The following is a 20,265-nucleotide window of genomic DNA, read 5'->3' on the forward strand; positions in this document are numbered from 1 at the left end:
ATGTCATGCTCTAAATATTTCCTCGAATTGGAATTTGACAAGAAACAGATTTCAGACCAGAAAACTGGGCTCAAAGGCTTTACAGATTGTTGAGTCTCTACACGGATCCACCCAACACAGGGTTAAACTAAAAAAAGTGGAGGTCACCGTTCACCTTACATTAATGTCCCTCATGCGGCAATGTTTACCTAGAAGTTAGCTGAGATTAGCCAACATAAGCCACTGGTCATACCGGTCCCAATACGTCTGTGTGCTCTGCTTCTAAATTCAACTTTTGTTTGAGAAACAATGTGATCGTTCTTCTGTCAAAAGTTACAGCTCATTTCCTCATGTGAACATTTCACTTACAAACTAGAAAGGAATTCAATGAAACAGCACTTTCTTCAAAAATAAGAAATAAATCTTCTTTTGTCGAGACTTATGAGAAACATTCCAGACGGACAAACCAAAGTTCTGCTTTTAAAAACTACGACATCTAGCTTTTGGTTTCCAAATTCACTGTTTGCTAAATTAATCGTCACATCAGCACAAGTTAATGTTTCCCTCAGTGCAGCTTAATACTGAGGAATAAAGGTTTTAAGTTGGTATGTTTGGCACAGCCCGGCTTCATGTGGACTGCCTATGACTCTGCTAATGATGCTGCCTGTCATCTCTTCTATGGAAATCTATTAGTACTTTCACTGCACCCCTTAAACCCAGCATGCACAGACGGGTCCATTTAGACAGTTTATGAGGTACAATTTGCTGCTTATCACTAAACAAGCTGCTTTGGGCTGTCTAGCACATAAATATCAAGCTGTGTGACATTGAGCATGCCCTAGGATGGAGATTCTAAGAGCAAATGGACTCTATATCATGCAGAGGGACAAGTGTTTAGGTTACTGAGTGATCCGCACTGCATGTTCGCATTTCCACGGAAGGCTTCACAGACAAAAAGGCACGAAATCCATCAGATTAGATCCCCAACTTGCATATTCTGTAAACGATCCTGGTGTAGCTGCTAAATTGAGATCACTTGAGAGCCAAGAACTGAATAATCCCTCAAATTGGTACTCCCTGCTGTCGTTGTTACAGATTAGAGCAAATGTTTACCACTTTTCTGACATTACCCATCCAGGGTAACTTCCATTCCCAAAAGGGGGTGTCGATCTTTTTCTAAACAGCTGCCGTGACAGTGCTGAGAGACACTGAGGGGTTAGAGAACGCTGAGCCTGGACTGTTTAAAGCACTTACCGCTGGATTTCTGTCACGTCTCTGCTTATCTCTGACTCTGTGTGAGTGTGAGGAGGTGATGGTGTTACTTCGGGAGGTCTGGCTTCTGGGATGCATCCCTTGCGCTCAGGGCCTGGATCCATTTCAGACTACTTTAATGGATGAGACCAATGCGGCTACAACCCATCCCCCAGATCAGCACCTCCTGGTGTCTCACAAACCACCTTGGGACCAACGCCAGCAAATACCCTTGCGCCTTCTTATCACCCACTGACAATTAAAGGTGAATTTGACACCCCTCTTTAAAACCGGGGCCTGTAATTTGTTTTAGTGGGGCTTTAGGAGGACTTACCATGACTCACTGCACTGCCACTCTCCATTAGAGGTACGGTCCACCCGATGTATCGCACTAAGCTGTCTTACTCAGTCACTGCCCTGATTGTTTTTAAATCCACCTTGAAACAGTTATAAGGCCGTCTGCCTCAAACTCTGTCAAGATTAGGTGAGTAACAACTTGCACTGAACTCACAGTTGACCCCTGTGACCTTCACCCCGGTGGCCGACACCAGACGGTTACTCAATTGCTGCCACATTTCTTTCCTCACACAGAATTTCAGAAGAGACGGACTGGCCAACGGGTCCGGTGAAAACACACAACAAATACAAAAAATAAGATTACAGAGCATTACTTTAAGTAAAAGTACTGTGTGTGTATAAATACAGGTGATGTATTAGCCCTTACATCCCAAATCATACTAGTAAGGGTTAACCAGCTCTCAAGATTATTTCCATGTTTTCTATATTGATATTTTGCCTGTGACATGCGTCCTGAGTATCAGTCATGTCAGCATTGATGTAGCCATGAAATGTTTGCATTGAAGTGTTAACGTTTTATGTAATTTTAAACCAGCACAGGAAGCTAACGGTAGCTAGCATCCTTTTTCTTTTGATTTGGCTTGAAATATCCAAAATCAAGAACCCATTGTTTAGAATCGAGCGATAAATCTGCCACCAGCATCATTGTAGAAATCATATTGGGCAAGAATGGAAAGCTTGACTGAGCGGTCAGTCTATGCCGTGATCAACTCCCATCGTAGGTGATAGAGCGGTTGCGAGCTGGGTGGTCCGGCCTCGGCCTGATCTCCGCTTCTCTATCCGAACTGTTGATTCCAGGTCGCCCGAGCCAGAATAACTGACTGCCATTGGAAAACTAACCATGCTATTGCCAATGCTCCCCCCCCCCCTGCACCCCCCACCTCCTTTGGATCTTTCTTTCCTCTTTTTCCCCCCCTTTGTCTGTCTGTCAAGATGCTGTTGTGTTGATGTCAATTGCGTTTCGATAGCACATTTCCAAGGACATAATGAAGACTGTGTACACAACCTGAAAACAAACCATGAGAAAGCAGCCATTCGTCTGTAGAAATCCCCGAGTAAATCAGGTGCCCAAAGCCGCTTGGCAAGTGAAAGAGAACACCACTCTCCCCCCTTCAAAGCTCTTCTGTCACAATGGTTTGTCAACAGGGCAGAAAATGAGAGAAAGTGAGAATATTTGGCTAATGGTGGAGTTTTCGAGCCCGGTTGATTGTTGCTTTGGAACACACAAATCAGAACTTCTAAACTGAGGGACAATGTTTTCGCTCAAATTGATTTTCCAGTAATTTTGTTGAACGTGTGTAAACCACAGGACGTTCGAAAACATTACTCAGCAGTGTTGCAATTTCATATTAATAACAAGTTGAAAATTGTGAGTGGAAAATTGCGATTATGAGCCCTGTGCGGGCTAATTTATTTACAATCTAGTTACAAGAATAGAAACCGGGAGGGTTGACTAAAACGTTCAGGATTCAACGCAAATGATATTTGAAAACACAAACTGGCAGAAACGTGGCTCGAGTTGACTCAGATTTCAAATATAAAATCTATTTATAAGGTCAGATATCTAAACTGAGAAGAAACTGGATGTGCTGCTGTGGTTTTTGGTTTCCTATCAGAAAAATAAACGGCCTGTTCAGAACATTTTAATGACAATCTCCTTTTACTATTATTATCTTCACTCGTCCACTCGGACACAAACACACAAACAAGAAGACTAGCGTACCACCGCTTCAAGAAAACACCCGATGTGAATGTCTCTTCGTAGCTTGAGAGAACTTTTTGAGCCTTGACAGTGTTATGTCTACAGGACATACCGCACATGATTAACTTCAAGTCCAAGTGCAAGATGAAACGCAGAAAGTCCTCTGTATGTCTGTAACATGTGAGATAAGAGCCAATTTCGAAAGTCAGACGAGGTACGCAAATTAATTTTTGACAATGGTGTTATGAAAAGCGTGAACTTCCCTCGACATCGGGAAAAGAAAAGAAAAGATGGAGAAAATGACCTGGAGTTCTTCAGCAGTGTGGGGCGGGGGGGTGAGCACATCCAACAGAAATGTTTGCTTTACTTTTATTGATGTTGGGACGGTGGTGTGGACACTTGCTTGTTTTTACGATTCAAGATTCGTTCCGGAAATGAATTCTCCGAGTTGGTCTAGACGAAGAAGATTTGGCTCTCCTTCACGACTATGCATCCAGTAGTATCACATATAACTCAAATCACCACATGGGGGGAAGTCTTTTAAAAAATCCGTCTAGAGAAGCTTGACAACGATTTCATACGCGAGCTTTGGAAAAAGCACGAAAAAGGAGCAAGAGAATGGGATTCAGAGTTTGAGCCAGAGCCATAATGACCCCTGTAAAACCTCCACACAACTTCCTGTTGCCCAATTGCCCCCCAATAGAAAACCCAGGCTGTTTGCAGGTTTCTCATTTTAAGACTTTACGGGTTGTATGAACACAAATTGCTAACACGAGCTTGAGAAATTATAAGCAAATGTAACTGGAAAACATATCGTAGAAGTATATCTACAGATAACTTGTGTTAGAATGGTTAAAGTTAGGGTTCTGGGTGGAATGACTTAATGAAAGCTGCAGTAAATTGGTGTAGATTTCCAGATAAAGAAGCCGGGTTCAAGATAATATGAATTAGTAAAACAGTTATGTCTTTATTCTTTCTCAAATATGTCTAATATGAAGTAACAAGTATTATTTTAATATCCTTTAGTAGTACTTAGTGGAAGTTTCACAGTTTTGTGTTTATTCTAGGAGCCATTAGACCTCAGACCCAGACAATCTTGACTCACACACTCTACTGAGTTATACATTTTATTTGATGTCTGACTCATACCTCCAGCAGATGCAACGATCACTATCAGGGACATCACACGGTTTCTCTCCATCTCAAATGAAAACAAATACAGTGAAGTGGAGCGAAGGCCTGAATGTATATTTTCCCAAATCCTCCGGTTTCGGTCCCCGCTCTCTTAAGTTAAAAGAGCCCTTAAAATTACTCCGATTAATTATGCGTATCTGGCTGTATGGGAGAGAGGAAGTACTTGTATTCATCCAAGACATGGGAATGCGTAGCGAAAACCAAACAACCAAACAAACTCAGACCTGGTCATTCATCCAGTGGTCGGAAACAGCGAGTACCAGCAGAGGGGCAGTCGTCCAACATTAGAATCTGTCCTCGGGGACACATTCAGGCAGGAATGTGCCCGATGATGGCTTTTTGTGTCAGTCCATGTCAGTGTGCCCCCTTCTACCAAAGCACACAGTAAAAACCCAACCATCCCACGGAGGAGGCGCTGACGTCCAAATATTTGAGATAGCATTCCCGTGCACCCTCTAAACATCACAGCAGGGGATCCTTCTGCCGGAGAGTTGTAGAAGTCGATGTGTAACGACATGTTTTTGTTTTTAAAGCTCAGCCATGACAGAAACATTACCACGCAGGCTGTTGTGTGTTAAACCTCCTCGCTGGGCAAAGCGTCAGGGAGAAAACGGCTCCAGGTCGGGTGCCAGCGCCTCGATCCATCAAGCCAAGTGTCTCTTCTAATCAGAATGAATGGGCGTTTAATGACAGGGGTTGTTTCCTTCAACGTCACGATCATGTGTTTATCTTTCATCCTAACATCTCACGTTAACCGAGGACTCCGTGGTGTGTAAACCTTCCCCTGTAGTCGTCCAGGGTTTCAATCACCACACTTTCTCACATTCTCATTATATCGCTCTATCGGCCTGTGTTTAGCTCTCCCCCTCTTCTCTCCTTCGGTCCCTGCTTTCCTTTCGCTACGAGCACCAAAGATGGACTGACGCTATCTCATCACATCCAGATTAGGTTACCCATGAGTCATTTTTCTTGTCTCCCACTGTTGCTTTTGCCCTCGGCTCACACACCCTGACCTATATATCTCACCGGCGGCTGCATGAGGCCCTTTAAAGCAGTGATGGTGGCACTTTACGGCAGCAAGGAGCCGCGTGTGTTTGCATATGTGCTTAAATTTCCCTGTTAAGCGATGCTGATCTATCCAAACAACAGTGATGAGCAGAGAGAGGACGTGCAGTAGCTCCACCAACATCTCCACATGGAACTGCTTTACTCTGACCTGTGGTTCACCGCGGTGGCTGCAGACGAGGGAAATAGATGCTGCGGTTAATGGTAATGTGCGGTTCATCCAAAGCCACTGCTGTATCGCTGCCATGCAATCTGCTATGTTTCTGTATTTTCATTGACCCCTGTGATGTATTTCTTTGTACAAAGGCTGCAGGATAAATATACTGGTGAATCGTTACTTGATAGTGAGCTGAAAGAAACAAGGGAATCTGACAGAAAGACTTTTATTTGTTAAATGTTATTGAAGAGGGGGAAAGACGACAATAAAAAAAGCTTAAAAGACACACATGGTATATTATGTATGATCCCTGGCCTTTGATACATCCAGAGTTCTCTTGTTTTTGCGTTTTTCTGGATGAAATGTACAGTTTAAATATGAAATATGGATGAAATAGGTCAGTATAAACACAGAGGGTGGATCAGATGACAAAAACCAGTGCAGCTTAATTGGTAATCATCATGTCCTGACAACAAAGCAAAACATCCAGGAACTTCACATAATTTCCTCGGACATAAACGTATGAGCTCAGATCAGTCGACCTGCCATATCTACACAGCCCGCCCAGTAATCCTTGGCCCAGCTGCATGCTTCAGGTACCGAATGGACCTCGAGGTGAGGTTTTCCTTCTACACTGTCAACTGTTGTTCACCGAGATCAAGGATGAACTTTGAAACTCAGCTTCTGAGCCAACGTGGCTCCAAAACACTGGAAATGTGAAACGCCAGCGTGAAACAAAGGTATTTAATCTAATAAAAATATACTATCATACATAGGAAAGCTGCAGGAAATTGGTTTGTGCAAAAGAGCATTCACATTCGCCTTTTTGATGAGTCTCACATTGACTCCTTTGTTCAGGAGGGATTTCCCAATTTGACGTCATTGTCATTGTTATGTCTTGTGCTGCACAGAGAGGACGGCACCGACACAATGCATCACTAGGATGTACATATCTATGCTCTTGCTATAAGTACTGTTTGAAAGCCGCTGACAAAACGTGACAGGCTCTTTTGTATCCGAGCTTCAACGTGAGTCCAGAGAGAGAACGATCCCCTTTTATACTTAACAGGCCGTCGGTTAAGCTGAAGGTCGTCAGATCCAAACACAGACTCAAACAATGTCATACAGAGAGTCATGTGAAGTGAGCTCCACATTAGTGTGACACGGATTCATCCTTATGCTCTCACATGCAGAGACAGACCTCTCGGGGATTAGCCTCTCTGTCTCAGGAAGGCTGCAAACACGTCGACTTAAATAAACATCAAGAACCATTTGTAACCATTTGTGTTTGAGCTGTAAACACAGAGCGACACGCACACAATCCTTCTGAGCCATCAGTGACAGATTGATGGGAGAGTTCGGTGAAGCAGTGTTACTGTCGTGCACTCGTCAAACACCTGCAGAAATATTTGACTTGGGGAGACGATGTTCAAATCGCTAAATCCAAAGGCCAAAATTAACAGCTGCCTTTAAAACCAACAGTGGTGAGTGTTTGAGGGGAGAAGTGTTTCATGACTTCTTGGAGGACGCTCACGTATATAAAGATGGACGACATGCTGGTTTCCCGAAAGTGAAGCCGAAGCATCTCAATCGCACCCTGGTGGCTGGCTGCTGTACAGGTCATGAACCCTGCCTCCTCCGTGTTAGTGAAACTATCAAACTAACAAGTCAAAATACAAGTCAAACATTTCTCAAAGATGGTTTCTGTCTTTTTAGGTGGTATATTTAGTTAGTTTTTAATTAGTTATTTGATGCTATAGAAAATGGGGTCAAATCGTCATGATAGCTGAGAGTGACTCACAATTGGTTGAGTGTGAGTGTCACTAGGATCTCGATACCTCAGCTCCATCCCCCAATCAAGTGTCTCAGTTACAGGTTGCTCATTGTGATAAACCCTCTTCTAATGATCTTCTTCTTCAGTTTCCCTGAAGTGTTTTAGTGTCCTTCAGCTCATTGTTTTGTTTTTTACGGCCCTTAACTTTACCATCTTGGTTTACTGCTTTCATTGCATGATTTCACCTCCAGCAGGCTGCTACTTTCAACAAATAAGCCCCAGTAAAGTCACTTAATGCTTCCTTTACAACACGAAATAGCAGGCAAACATCGGAGGCATTTAGCTTCTCAAGAGCCAGACATTACCCTCAGGAGTGGGTGGAGACCAAAACTAAAACAAAGAACCAATCACTGATAGAATTGTGAATGTTGGACATTCATGTTACATTTTCTTTACTTAAAAAGTAAATAAATGAGCACATATCAACTTTCACTGTCCTGAACTGGTCTTAAGATCGATTAATGCAGGTTTTTAAAGTTTACGTATTTGCTGGATTTGTCCAATTTACAATAAATACCATTTATTTTATTAATGTGGTTAATTTAAAGGCTGAAGTGCCCTTTTAAAAATGATCTAAAGCAGTAATTAAAGACCAATTAGGCAGTAAGTGATAGGTCCTGATGGGCCTTCTTCGGGAGAAAGATTTGAAATGATATCTGAGTTCAGGTCAGGTTTGCTCACTTTGGCTGGATTGTCTACGTGATTTTTTAACACTGCACGCTTTCTGTTATCGGGGAAAAACATCGGGCTCTGGTCGGGTTTGAGCTCAAAAAAGGAATGACTTCAGAAAACTGTCGTCTCCAACACAGTCTACTTTATATCTTAATGATTAATAACGAGATAATTTAAAGGCAAGATACTCAATTAACTGGAAAAAGTAAATACATAACTGCCAATTGACAGTAACCTGAATTTAGGTCAAAAGTGCAACAAGCTGAAAAGACAAAGAACAAGTCCAACAACAGAAAAGGTTTTATGAGGACTTCTGATTTGAGTTTTAAGCAGAAATGTCAGTGGCCAACCTGCTTCACATGTCAAGTCTCTGTGCCAACTCCAGCCCTGGTACCGTGTGGAATGTAAAACTCTTGGCCCGGGTCCCAGACAAGGTAAACACGGATCTGGACACGGTAACGAGCGTGTTTCTGTTTTCAAAAGTTAAATAGAGATTTGGGGGTGTATACAGCATTTGTGTGCACAAGCATCTATATCTCTGTCTGTGAGCACAGGCTGATAGAGGTGCCCCAGCATCACTGTACTTCAACAGTAAAGTGGGACCTAACACACACACACTCACTTCTCCAAACCCCCCACCGCGAAGCAGACACACAGTATAATCAGCCCGTCATACCACACAGCTCCAAACCATCATGTGTGGGACGGTAATTTACAGGTCAATGCATCACGAGACATTCACCCAAACACCGAGGGACGAGAAGATTAAACAAATAAGTGAAGTAATCCCTGAAAGTGATGAAGGCTTTAAGAACGAGTGGCTCCAGTCCCAGCACCGCAGGAACAAAACAAAAACAAAGGGACCGACCATAAGTCACTTGAAGAGCTATCTCGCCCACACTGAGGGAGCAAAGCTGTTTCTTTTCATCTATCCTTCACGTCCCTATCTGCTTCTTTCTCTCCTTTCACCTTCACTTGCTTCCCTTCATCCACAGTTCTGACAGTTTCCACAGCTTTTAGCTTTTTTTAACATTTGGAGTTAAAGATCTGAGATTCTTTTGTTTCCTCGTATATCTGAAATCACGGCAAACACTCGATCCGCCAAAGAGCTGAACCCCAGAGAAAGGTGAAGTGTCTCTGAACCTCTGGAACCTCTGGAACCTCTGGAACCTCTGGAACCTCTCGCCGGCGTTGACAGACAAAGACGTCCACTTAGAACGCAACATCTGCAGGGGTGAGTCAAAGACGCTGTGGGGAGAGTCGGCCTTGAGAGACACCTCAGGAATTTATCTTTCCCCCAGCTTCAGAGAAGTAACAGAATTAACTGTGGGATTAATAATTGTCAGAACCTACAGTAAAAACTTGGAAGAACATAAAATGAAATACGTAGCGAGAGCATTAAGACGTTTCCCTCTCCTGCTCGCTGCCAGAATCAGCGATACAGAACATGCGTGTTTCTCTTTTATCTTTTCTTGGAAGTAAAGCAACTTAAAAAAACAACTATTCTGACACATTACTGTAAATTCACACAATGGCTCAAATCATCCAACGTTTCTTTTCCATGCTGATTCACTTCCCCTTGACCTTCATCAAGCTTTGATTTACAGCTCACGACCTAAATGAACCTGCAGGCTGGAGGAAGATAAATAGCAACAGATACGAGTGAGTTACATTATCATCTGCTCTGTTTATCCAGAGTCATTATAAAGCAAAAGAACAACAAAGATAAGAGCCGGTCCTGCGACTGAAGTACGTTCAGACTCAGTCGTGATTTGCGGCCGACTGTGATAACGCCCCAGGATTTGCCCGCGCTCAGATTGACTATAATGTCTAATGTTTCGCTCTATCTGAGCCATTATTATCTCGTATTTGGCTCATAATCACTCAACCGTAGCTGTGGCAGAGATACGCCCGTGAACCTTGTGTTTCTGGCAAACTCTTGTGACCGTAACACACTCACTACTAATGGCTTCCACTAGTCTGCCCAAAATAATATTATTTATCGTCATTCTTTTGGATAAAAAAGAAAAAAAGAAAAGGTTTTCTTTCCTTTCAGCCATCTTGTAAGAAAACATTTGAATGCCACAGTGCAATAAAATATCCCAAAATATCACCAGTACCGTAATAACCAACTGCGGAGCACTCAGATTTCATAATTCCCTACATGCTGCTGCGATAAATATCTTTATATTACCAGTGGACTAAGTGTCGACGTCTGTGTGAAAGTGGTTGCTTGTACTTGAACTCTAAAGGCTGCCGTTCCAATCAGCTATACTGAGAGTTTGAGTGTCTTTAAAGCTCCTTGGTTTGGTTTTACAAGAGATATAAGAAGAGTGAAGCTACAGACCAGGCTCCATCCTGTGCTGATGTTGCTCTGTGTGCGTTACATGGACAGTAAGTAAAGGTAGGTGATGCTTCTCCACTTCCTCCAACTGTACAAAAAATGAAGCCTCAATATCTCAGATACAGGAGCTGCCATCTTGTTTATGTCAGCTGGAGCCAGAAGTATGCACAGTAGTTATTAAAACCTAATTTACCTCCTAAAGGGCAAAATCTTTGGCCTTTTAGTTTGGCCCATGTCCCTTCTGATAACATGGAGGAGGTGGGTTTTATGACCTATACTGCAGCCAACCACCAGGAGCAACAAGGATGTATAGGAGGCACTTTGGGGCCATTGATCTGTCCTCCACCTTCATGTACAGTCTGTTATGTCACTTGTGTATTTATGGCCTGTTTCCCTGTCTCCACGTGGCCACAAAATAAATTAACAGGTTTATACAGATCTGTCCCGTACCTGAGTAACATGCTGCAGATCCCTTTCATTCATGATACCTCCGGCAACCAAATGAAGAAAGATTAGCCCCATTAGTGCAGTGAATACACTCAGGGGTGTATGGAAACACAAACACATCAGAGGAACACTCTCAATTTATCCCACAGATGCACGAGTCGGTGCCAAGCTACAAGCTAGCAGCAGTGCTTTCAGAGGGCATGCCATAAATTCTGCGTCCGCTACTCGCCAAATGTATAACCTCGTAATTAAAACAAAATAAATCTCCCTTTAAAGTAACCACCAGAGAGTTATTCGCTAACATGAGTGATGGAAAAGGAACCCCATGCTGCATTAAGACTAACTAGAGCCATTCAAGACGCATTGCCAAATTACCAGGACATTTAGTGCTTTCATTCATTATCTCTCTCTATAGAGTTAAAGGTGTATGATACCTGTCCTATATCAAACCTTACAGGAAGCTTGGTGCCACCAGCTGCCATGAAATATGATTTATTGCAGGGGAAAAGGTCAAGGGGTAGGGGGGGGATGCTCAAAGGATAAAAAGGCTTGTTATATTGAGCGTGACAAAACCGCTAAATACCACTTTTCCTTAAAAATCATCCACTTTGGCCCACATTTTCATTTCCATGTGGAAATATCGTGCCACGGCCGTGATGTTTTTTCCCTAATTCCCATGACATGCTGAGCAGAAAGCCCCCATTTCCTCTCTGATTCAGTCAAGTGCAACCAACAACGTATCTGGAAGCTGTTATTGTAACGTCCTTAAGCAATTACCAGGGGTTTCCTTTTTACAAGTTTTGGGGTCAGGAAGGAAGAACCCTTTTATTCCTCAGAGCATCTCTTAGCCTTTCAGCATCATCCGATTGTTGGTTTTGGCCCAAGTTGTCAGCGCAAATAAACTCTCATAGAGGAAGTCACCCCTAAAATAGATAGGTTTCTCCTTGGATCCGCGGCACGCTGTGTGGCCCCCTCCTAGCATTGAGTAGAGAAACATATTCACCGTTTTTATCGTATGAGCTCCCAGTATGAAGGGGAGACAAGCTGCTGCCCACATGTCCCTATATCCTTTTAAACCTTGTTTATGCAGCATAGTCATGTTCGTTGAGGAGGCAGAATGATGGGAATTTCACAGGGATAAGACAGCGACAATAGTTCCCTCCCTTTGTTGAACAGCGGAGTTTGGCACAGGCCGTCCTTCTCAAGAAACGCTGCTCTCATCCACTTTCTACTGTCTCCACCGGCAGGGGAACGGGGAAGATCTATTACTCCGACTCCCCGAGAACAGAAACAGAATTTGGCTCAGGGAACTTCTGTCCGTGCCAAGCTTTCATTGAAATATTAGAAATGCAGAGAGGATGTTCTCAGGATGTGCTGTGGATGATGCGACCGATCCTAACAACATTGATATGTTACAACAACATGTTCATCAGTTTATCTGCCGTCAAGTCCCAAAAGCTGGTTTCAGATTCTGACATATATCATGTTTCAGACTTTATTCAGGGTAAACTCCGATACAGCTGCTTGTGTTCAGAAAGCATAACTATATACATATACTATAACTATAATCCTTCTAGTAAGGTATCGAAAGAATGGTATTATTGAAATTTGTGTTGTTGACAAACAAACCAAAACAAGAAGAGGAAACATCAGGCATCAAAAGAAGAAACACCAGAGAACCGACCAATAAGAGCGGAGCAAAGACACTAACTACAGGGAGGTGAAACACAAGGGAAAGCTTTTCAAAATAAAAGAGGAATTTATAAACAAAAAGTCAAAACAAATGAAAAGTTCAGGACAAGTCTTAACAAAGAATTTTAAGTAAGTCTACAAATATCTTTTACAGGAGCAGATCCAACACGTGTAACTAGTATTGAACATTTCTAGACAACCAGCCCTAACTTTGACTTTAAAAGATCTTATTAAATGCATTTAAGGGACTGATTCAAGAAGAGAAGATTGATGATGTTTAAGATTTATTATAGCTCCATTACAATTTAAAGCTGAAGCCAGGAAACAGATTAGCCCTAAGCATGAAGACGGGAAGGGGGAAAAGAACTTTAAGGTAAAGTTCACTCCTTATATCTCATAAATCGCATGATAAATTGTGTCAGACTATTTTTTGGCTCAGTAACTTCTTGGATATCATTGCACTTGTTAAGCCAGGGATTGGTTGTGTGCACAAAATAACTCAATAGTGCATTGACTGATTTTCACCACACTTGGTAGGAATATTACTTTGGGGGAGGGGGGGGGGGGGGGGGGGGGCAGGATTGGATGGGATCGACAGACAGACGACTGCACGCCTGCAGATGTTGGTAAAAACTTTATGGACGTTTTAATTGACCACAGATACGATTTATTTTGGTACCACGGGTCATTGTTTGTGTGCGTGTGTGTGTGTGTGTGTTTGTGTGTGTGTGTGTATGTGTGTGTGTGTTAGAGAGAGAGAGAGAGAGCAAGAGAATATATTATTTATCATATACAATGTGCATGCAGGGTATGTATCAACCCCTCCAATGCTTTTCGTTGATTTATATTTCATTGCTGTTATCTTTCCTATTCTAACTTGAACAGTATTGTAATTAGTGGTTTACGTGTGAAGCAGCTTGTTCCCGTCCGGGCTCCTCGGCTTGCAGGCGGACCGGGGAAGTAATCCTTGGACAAACACAAGCCACCTTTGACTGGTCAGGAATGTTATCAGGGTCCATATACTCTACCCAGGGTTCGAGGAAGGAAAGATCTCAGACTTGAAATGCTCCTCTAACAGCTGTTTGCTGCATCACTCTAACTGTCCACCACCCCCCACCACCACCACCACCACCACCACCACCACCCAGGCAGAGCGCTGCTATCTGGAACGCTCTCCTCCATCCTTCTCTTTCATCAGGCCTGGCTGCAGCAATATCACAGGGAACTTTCTCTAAGACAAGCAGCTAAAACGTTGGTGTGATTAAGATAGATAGACTGGCCCCGGACACTTAATCTTCTGTCTAATGAAAAATGTTAACTGCATCCTGATGTGTGTGTGTGTATGTGTGTGTGTGTGTGTGTGTGTGTGTGTATGTGTGTCTCTGTGTGTGTGTGAGTCCCATACACTGTAATTAGCCTGAATTACCACTGTGTGTTTAAGCAACCCCTCAAATTCCCATTTCATTCTTGTGCTGACTTTTTGCTTGTTTTTCCATTTTTAATCACACGCATCTCGGGAATTTAATTTAATTCTGTTCATCACAGTTCTTTTTTTAAATATTATCCAGTAATCTCATTATCTGATATTCACTTTTTGTTTATTTTAAAGAGATGAAATATCTGTGTTGGTGAAGAGGTCTGATGATATCAGTGCAGATGGCAGACGTTTCAACATGCTCCCATTTTTCACATCTAAGGAGAAAGTTATTCTGGAGGACTCATTAGTCAAACCTTCAGTCAACCAACGCTGCCGCTGTGTTTTCTTAGTATCACTTGTTCTATCACAGACAGACGAGGTCCACTGAGCAAAGATAAAGCCGCTGTTATTTCACCCCTGGCCTCGCTTGACACATGGATCGCTTTTGGGAGCCCTGCAGGAACAGTCAGGTTTTTCATGTCATCAATAAAAAAAGTGGAAGAAAATTTGGTTCTTTAGTTGTAGTCGCTTATTTTTCATATCTAAGACTTTTTGGACACATGCATGTATGAAATCTGCAACGCTCCACGTCCTCTAGCTTGACATACACCATGGACAGTAAATTCCTTCTGCTTAACTGAGATAAAGGCAGTGATCTACAGCCCAGTGATAAGATGATGTTATACAGATTCGGCTCCGTAATCTCAAAATCTCTCTGGTGTAACATTTCACTGGGATTTAGACGTTTATGGAGGACTTTATCGAACAGGGTGGAGCAGCCTGTGACACTTCACCTCCCTAATTATGAACTCCATCAACATCTCGCTGTAATGAACCCTCGACCAGCGCCTGGCTAATTGATGAGGAATGACTATTTCCTCCAACCTGAGGAGAGAAAAGTTTGCTTTTCTGAGAGTAAATGAAAAGCAGGCCCCGCAGGAAAGCGGTCCAGACAGATTAGGGAGGATTGCTAATGAATAGACTCGGGGTATTGATGAGGTTCAGGTTGATTAATCCCCGGTTCCACTGTGATCCATCAAAACCATCAGGTGTTATCTGTGCTTTCGCGTTTGCCGACAAAAAAATAAACCATTTAGCCGTCAGCAATTACTCCACCGATCGGACCTGCTAATCTTATTTGAGAAGGACAACACTGTGGAAGGGTGAGCGAGCCGAGGAGCCGGTTGTGCCGAATCTGGAGGATTGTTTATTTGATTGGTGAATCTCATCTCAGAGGGACAGTCTCGCTGTCTTCGGAGACATTAAGTCTCAAAGCTTAGAAAAGCAGGATGGCTGCCAAGGCACATCAGCAAAGGCCTCAAAATTCACTACTTATTAATATTAGGCAGCAGTAGACCCATATTTGAACATGGAGGAAATTAGTCGGGAGTAATTAAATAACATCGTGTGAGCTCAGATATAATGAGGATTGTGTTTGAGTTGTATTCTAAGGACATAAACAGGTTTTGTTCTTTTATAAGAGTCTGGGTTTTCTCAGTTAGACTCACACATCCTCGACTTGAATAAATAAAGGGAGCATTCTCTCTCTCTCTCTCTCTCTCTCTCTCTCTCTCTCTGTGTCTTTTCCTCCTCTGGGTGTCTCCGGGGACGCTCTCTGACTTCCTGCCATTAAAGAGACAGCCCACTGGAGAACAGGGGGTGACTGACATGCAACTACCTCTGCTCTGTGACCGACGCTCCGCACAACTCAACTGGACATCTGTGGAATTTACTCGGGAAGAAACGGAGAGAAAGTTCGAGGACAAAAAAATATATAAGGTTTCAGTTCGTTGGACGGGTGAAGACGGAGAAGCACACAGCTGCGTGACAGCCAGAACAAAAAGTTCACTTTCCACCATGTACACAGTTATGTAAGGACACAGCTGAGTTGATATAGATTGCGATGGAAGTTCTGGCGATGTATTTCTGAGCTATCCATTCATTTGAAAACAACGATATGTGTTCTCCTCAGTTCTTTTATCTGTGTCAGCATGTTTTCTTCATGACACACACAAAAACGTGAATTCCCAAAGCACACAAACTCTCCTCCTGACAGACGCTTTGACAAACAACTTGTCGACGACTAGAAAACAGCAAACCCTCCCCGGTCCGGGTCTCGTCCAGAAAACAAAACAAGTTATCCTGTGAAGCCACAAACAGACGCTCTGAGGAGACCACACACACGCCCACGGAAACATAAATATCTCAACAAACTGTGGACCAACAGCGGAACCACATCAAAAGACATGGACACACAAATCTTCTGCAAGAATGATAATAGATGCAATTCAATGGACCAACAATTCCAACATGGAAAATCAACAGCGTTTCTCTAAAGTTAAAGTCATGAAACAGATTTAGAAGCATTTATTTATTAAAGTATAAGTTTTGGAGCTGAGTCCCTTGCACACCACCTGCGTCCGTCCCTTACCTTCTGCAGCCACTGGGTATAATTCTCCATAATGTGCTCGAGCTGCTGGATCTTCTGGTTTGGAAACTCTGGCTCAGGTGGTGGAGCGTCCCTCTGCAGAGAGTTGGCGTTGTACTGGGGGTCTCTGGCTCTCGCCTCCCTGCAGCCGCCTCCTCCAGCTCCATCCTCCTCAGGTAGGATGAAGGTGTAGGTGCACTGGCCGTGCTGGATCTTGTGGAAGCGTCTGCTGCTGTAATTACTACTACTGCTGCTACCAGTTGATCCACTGCTGCTACCAGTTGATCCACTGCTGCTACCAGTTGATCCACTGCTGCTACCAGTTGATCCACTGCTGCTGCTGCTGCTGCTGCCACCTGTGCCGCTGGCGCTGCTATCCGTCCCTCTCCTCTGCTCCCCTCCTCCACAGCTCACAATTACGAGAAGCGCCGCCAGTGAGAGCAAGTGGTGGTCAAAGCTGCACCACAGCATCTTTCACCACTGGAAGAAACCCAAAGTTGCCTGTGAATTAAGTTCTTGTCTCTTTATCTGCTTCTTCTTCTGCTTCTTCTTCTTCTTCTTCGTTTGGCTGGATGTTCCCTGGGAGGCTGGATCAGCAAACAGTGCAGAACACCGTTAGCCTGGAACATTTGTCCTCCATCCTTACATTGGACCTCCGGCACTTAAAGCCACTGCTCACCCCCGCCATGGACACTTGCACATGCAATGCTCCCCGAGCTCCTCTAAGATTTGGTCCTGGCAGAGAAAGGGTTGCACACTTTACTTGCAGAGTGACAGCTCGGTTCCAAAAGCCTTGATGTTCCTCCAGAATGAATCAGAACCAGATGTGACCCGGCAGCTTGCTTGCATTGATCAGTCTGAGCATTGAGAATAGGTGAGGCGGGCTGGTGTCGTCAGACCTCCCCTCGGTCTCTCTGCCTTCCCTTCCTCCTTTGCTGTCTGACTTAACGACTGCGGGAGAGGGAGAGAGACGCTCACTCTGAAGAACGGCTTCCAACACACTGCGCCTGCCCCTTGCAGAGCCTGCAGAGGAATGTGAGTGTGTGCACGGACGAGTGTGTATCTGTGTGTGCTTGTGTGTGCTTGTGTGTGTGTGTGTGTGATCCTGGCAGAAAGGGGACCCCAGCACAGAGGATGTGCTTAGACTATGAGGATCGTTTTACAGGCTCTGCGACTGCAGCCTCATGCGGTTGACCTGCCTCCTTGCCTTTGTGTTGACACAGAAAACTTGTCTAAACGTGTGCGTTTAATTTATCTGCCCCTCACACACTTCTCCACTCCCTCTCATGCTATAACCTGACAGGTGCTTTATTACACGCGGCCATGTGGGACGTATATTTCATATGATTCACTTCTATTGTCCCTCTGTTGACGATAGAGACAAATCATGTCAAGTAAAATCTTTATGGGGTTGATCCTCTTTCATTGATGTGGAAGTCTTATATCTTCTATAAGCACATTAAAGTGTTAATCCTTTTATATCAACCCCAAAATTTGATATCATCACAGTGAACTCACTCTATAGCAAATGATGGAGCAGCATCATCATCCATATATGCAAGATTCAAATTATTTGATTCAGATGGACTGGAAACAAACGTATATTAAAATAAAGCATGTATATAATAATGATGTTATCCAGAAGTGCAGAACAGATGATCACAAGCATTTTGTACGGAGACTCGTTATTTATCTCGTCCACACAAGAGAAATAACAAAATAATCAGTGTAAAATTCACGTCTCTCTAATAACCTCACCTGGAATGTTATGATAATTCTTGATGCTCTTGTATAGAGACACAAATTATCATAAAGCCCAAAAGCATATGCTAAACGATGAGCAATTTCTTACTCATACAAAAAGAAAAAAAAAATACTCATACTTACACTTTAAATCTGACTGAATCACATAGTTATTTTCCATCACTTAATAATTTGAGTGCGATAGTCTGTAGAAACCTCGGCCTGCAAGATTTATTTTTCGTCCTGCCTCCATCCCGATCATTTGGATTACATACACTTCCTCTATCTCCATCCGTTTCATAGGCAGTATGTCTCCAACACCCTCTGTTGTTATGTTTTCAAGAAAACAAAAGTGAATGGAATGTCTCTTCATCATCCGACCAGGAGGAAGCAGCACAACGAGGAAAACCCGGCTCAGAAAGTCCTCTGGACCAAAGGTCAAGTCCTCGTAATGGACAGTCCATTAAAACCCTCTGATTCCGGGAGGCACAGCTGTCTGAGTTCTGGCCGGACGTCAACATTCCTCTCGAGTCCGAAACATCCAGATCTGTGTGACAGTGCACGAGCTTGGCTGGGCGCATGTTCTCCCTCCGCCTCCTCCCTCTCACATATTAAACTGTACATTTCTTCATGATCCTGCGTGTGTTTGATAGGGAGTGTGTATATTTAGTGATAGCACGGGGGCTAGGAAAAGTTGGGCCCTGTGTGTGGGAGAACGCACGAAGGCGACCGGAGATAACAAACTCCTTGAATAACCCAGACTGGCCGAGACACAAAGCATGAGCAAATAACTGTCAGAGAGCTCGACGCACTTTGCTGGTGTCCTGAACTCCGGGCGCCAGTGACCGGGTCCAAGGGAAACTAAGTGAGAGATAATTGCTACCTCTGGGCAACGGTGACTGTGCAGTATTACAACTACACATCGCTGCTATGAACAGCCACACAAGAACAACTCCCACTGGTGTAGAGGAGAAGTCGGGAAGGGAGATGTTATGTCTGGTGTTCGGTGTCGGATGAAAACATTAAACGAATCAATCAACTCAGAGCTAATTAGTGATTAAATCTGCTCGTTACAGTCGAAGGTCCAAAGAGGTTTTTGTCGACATCTGAGTGAAATCAGAGACCGAACGCTTCAAAACAATAACACAAACTGTCACTGACTCATGCTAAGTCAGACTCTATATAAAAATTGGTGGGCTAAAAATAAAGCCAAACCATTTTTGATCGCCCCCTGGTGGCTGGCTGCAGTATAGGGCTGCAAATCTGCCTCCTCCATGTCAGTGGACGGGACATGGACCAAACTACAAAGTAAAAGTACACGTCAAATAAATGGACTGGGACAAGAAGATGTCTGCAGGCTTCCTCACCCAGACCAGGCCCATCTTGCTTGGTTAATGATGTAAAGATGAAGTTTCACAAGTTTGACCATGGTTCCTTTCACTTGAAGTAGTTCCTATCACTCTGATATGTCCAAGTTGTCATTCTTCTAATTAGTTTGGTTTTAATTTGTTATGTCACGGTGAGAAAACAAGATGAAATGAAATGATAGACAGCTAAGACTGACTCACGATTGGTCGATCGAAAGTAGAGGAGGGACCTTGAAACCACGGCTTCATCCAGATGGAGATATAAACAGTCTATGGTCACAGCACACTGCGTAACGTGTGCTTTTCAATGAAATATGTTTCAAACCCTTTATCATATCATCAAAATAAACACTCCCATATATCGCTGCGTGGGTTTGTCTCTCCTGAACAAGCTGCAGAGCAAAGACTCTAATCTCAAATCTGAATGTTTACTTTAAATTTATTGAGAAAACAAAAGTGAATTTCAAAGCTAAAAGAGAATAATAATCACAGAGTCTGAGGGGGGGGGGGTCTGTCATACATGTATACAGCGCACGCCCTCTTTCAGTGAAATGCAATAATCATTTTGCCGGTGACAGTCAGGCGCAGTGCGGGTCACTTCGGTTGAAAGAGGCCC

At 43.4% G+C, this 20,265-nt stretch overlaps 1 protein-coding gene across 1 annotated transcript in view; it reads right to left on the reverse strand.

The window, feature by feature from the left end:
• The window catches only part of angpt1 (angiopoietin 1), a 50,436-nt gene extending 32,860 nt beyond the window's left edge, over positions 1–17,576 (reverse strand). The window contains exon 1 of the mRNA XM_053446074.1: positions 16,543–17,576. Within this exon, the coding sequence (XP_053302049.1) occupies positions 16,543–17,010 (468 nt within the window). The 5' untranslated portion in view covers positions 17,011–17,576. The remainder of the gene's footprint in view (positions 1–16,542) is intronic.
• Positions 17,577–20,265: the final 2,689 nt, after the last annotated feature.

This window comes from Pleuronectes platessa, chromosome 18, assembly GCF_947347685.1.
Source record: "Pleuronectes platessa chromosome 18, fPlePla1.1, whole genome shotgun sequence".
Classification (NCBI taxonomy): Eukaryota; Metazoa; Chordata; class Actinopteri; order Pleuronectiformes; family Pleuronectidae; genus Pleuronectes; species Pleuronectes platessa.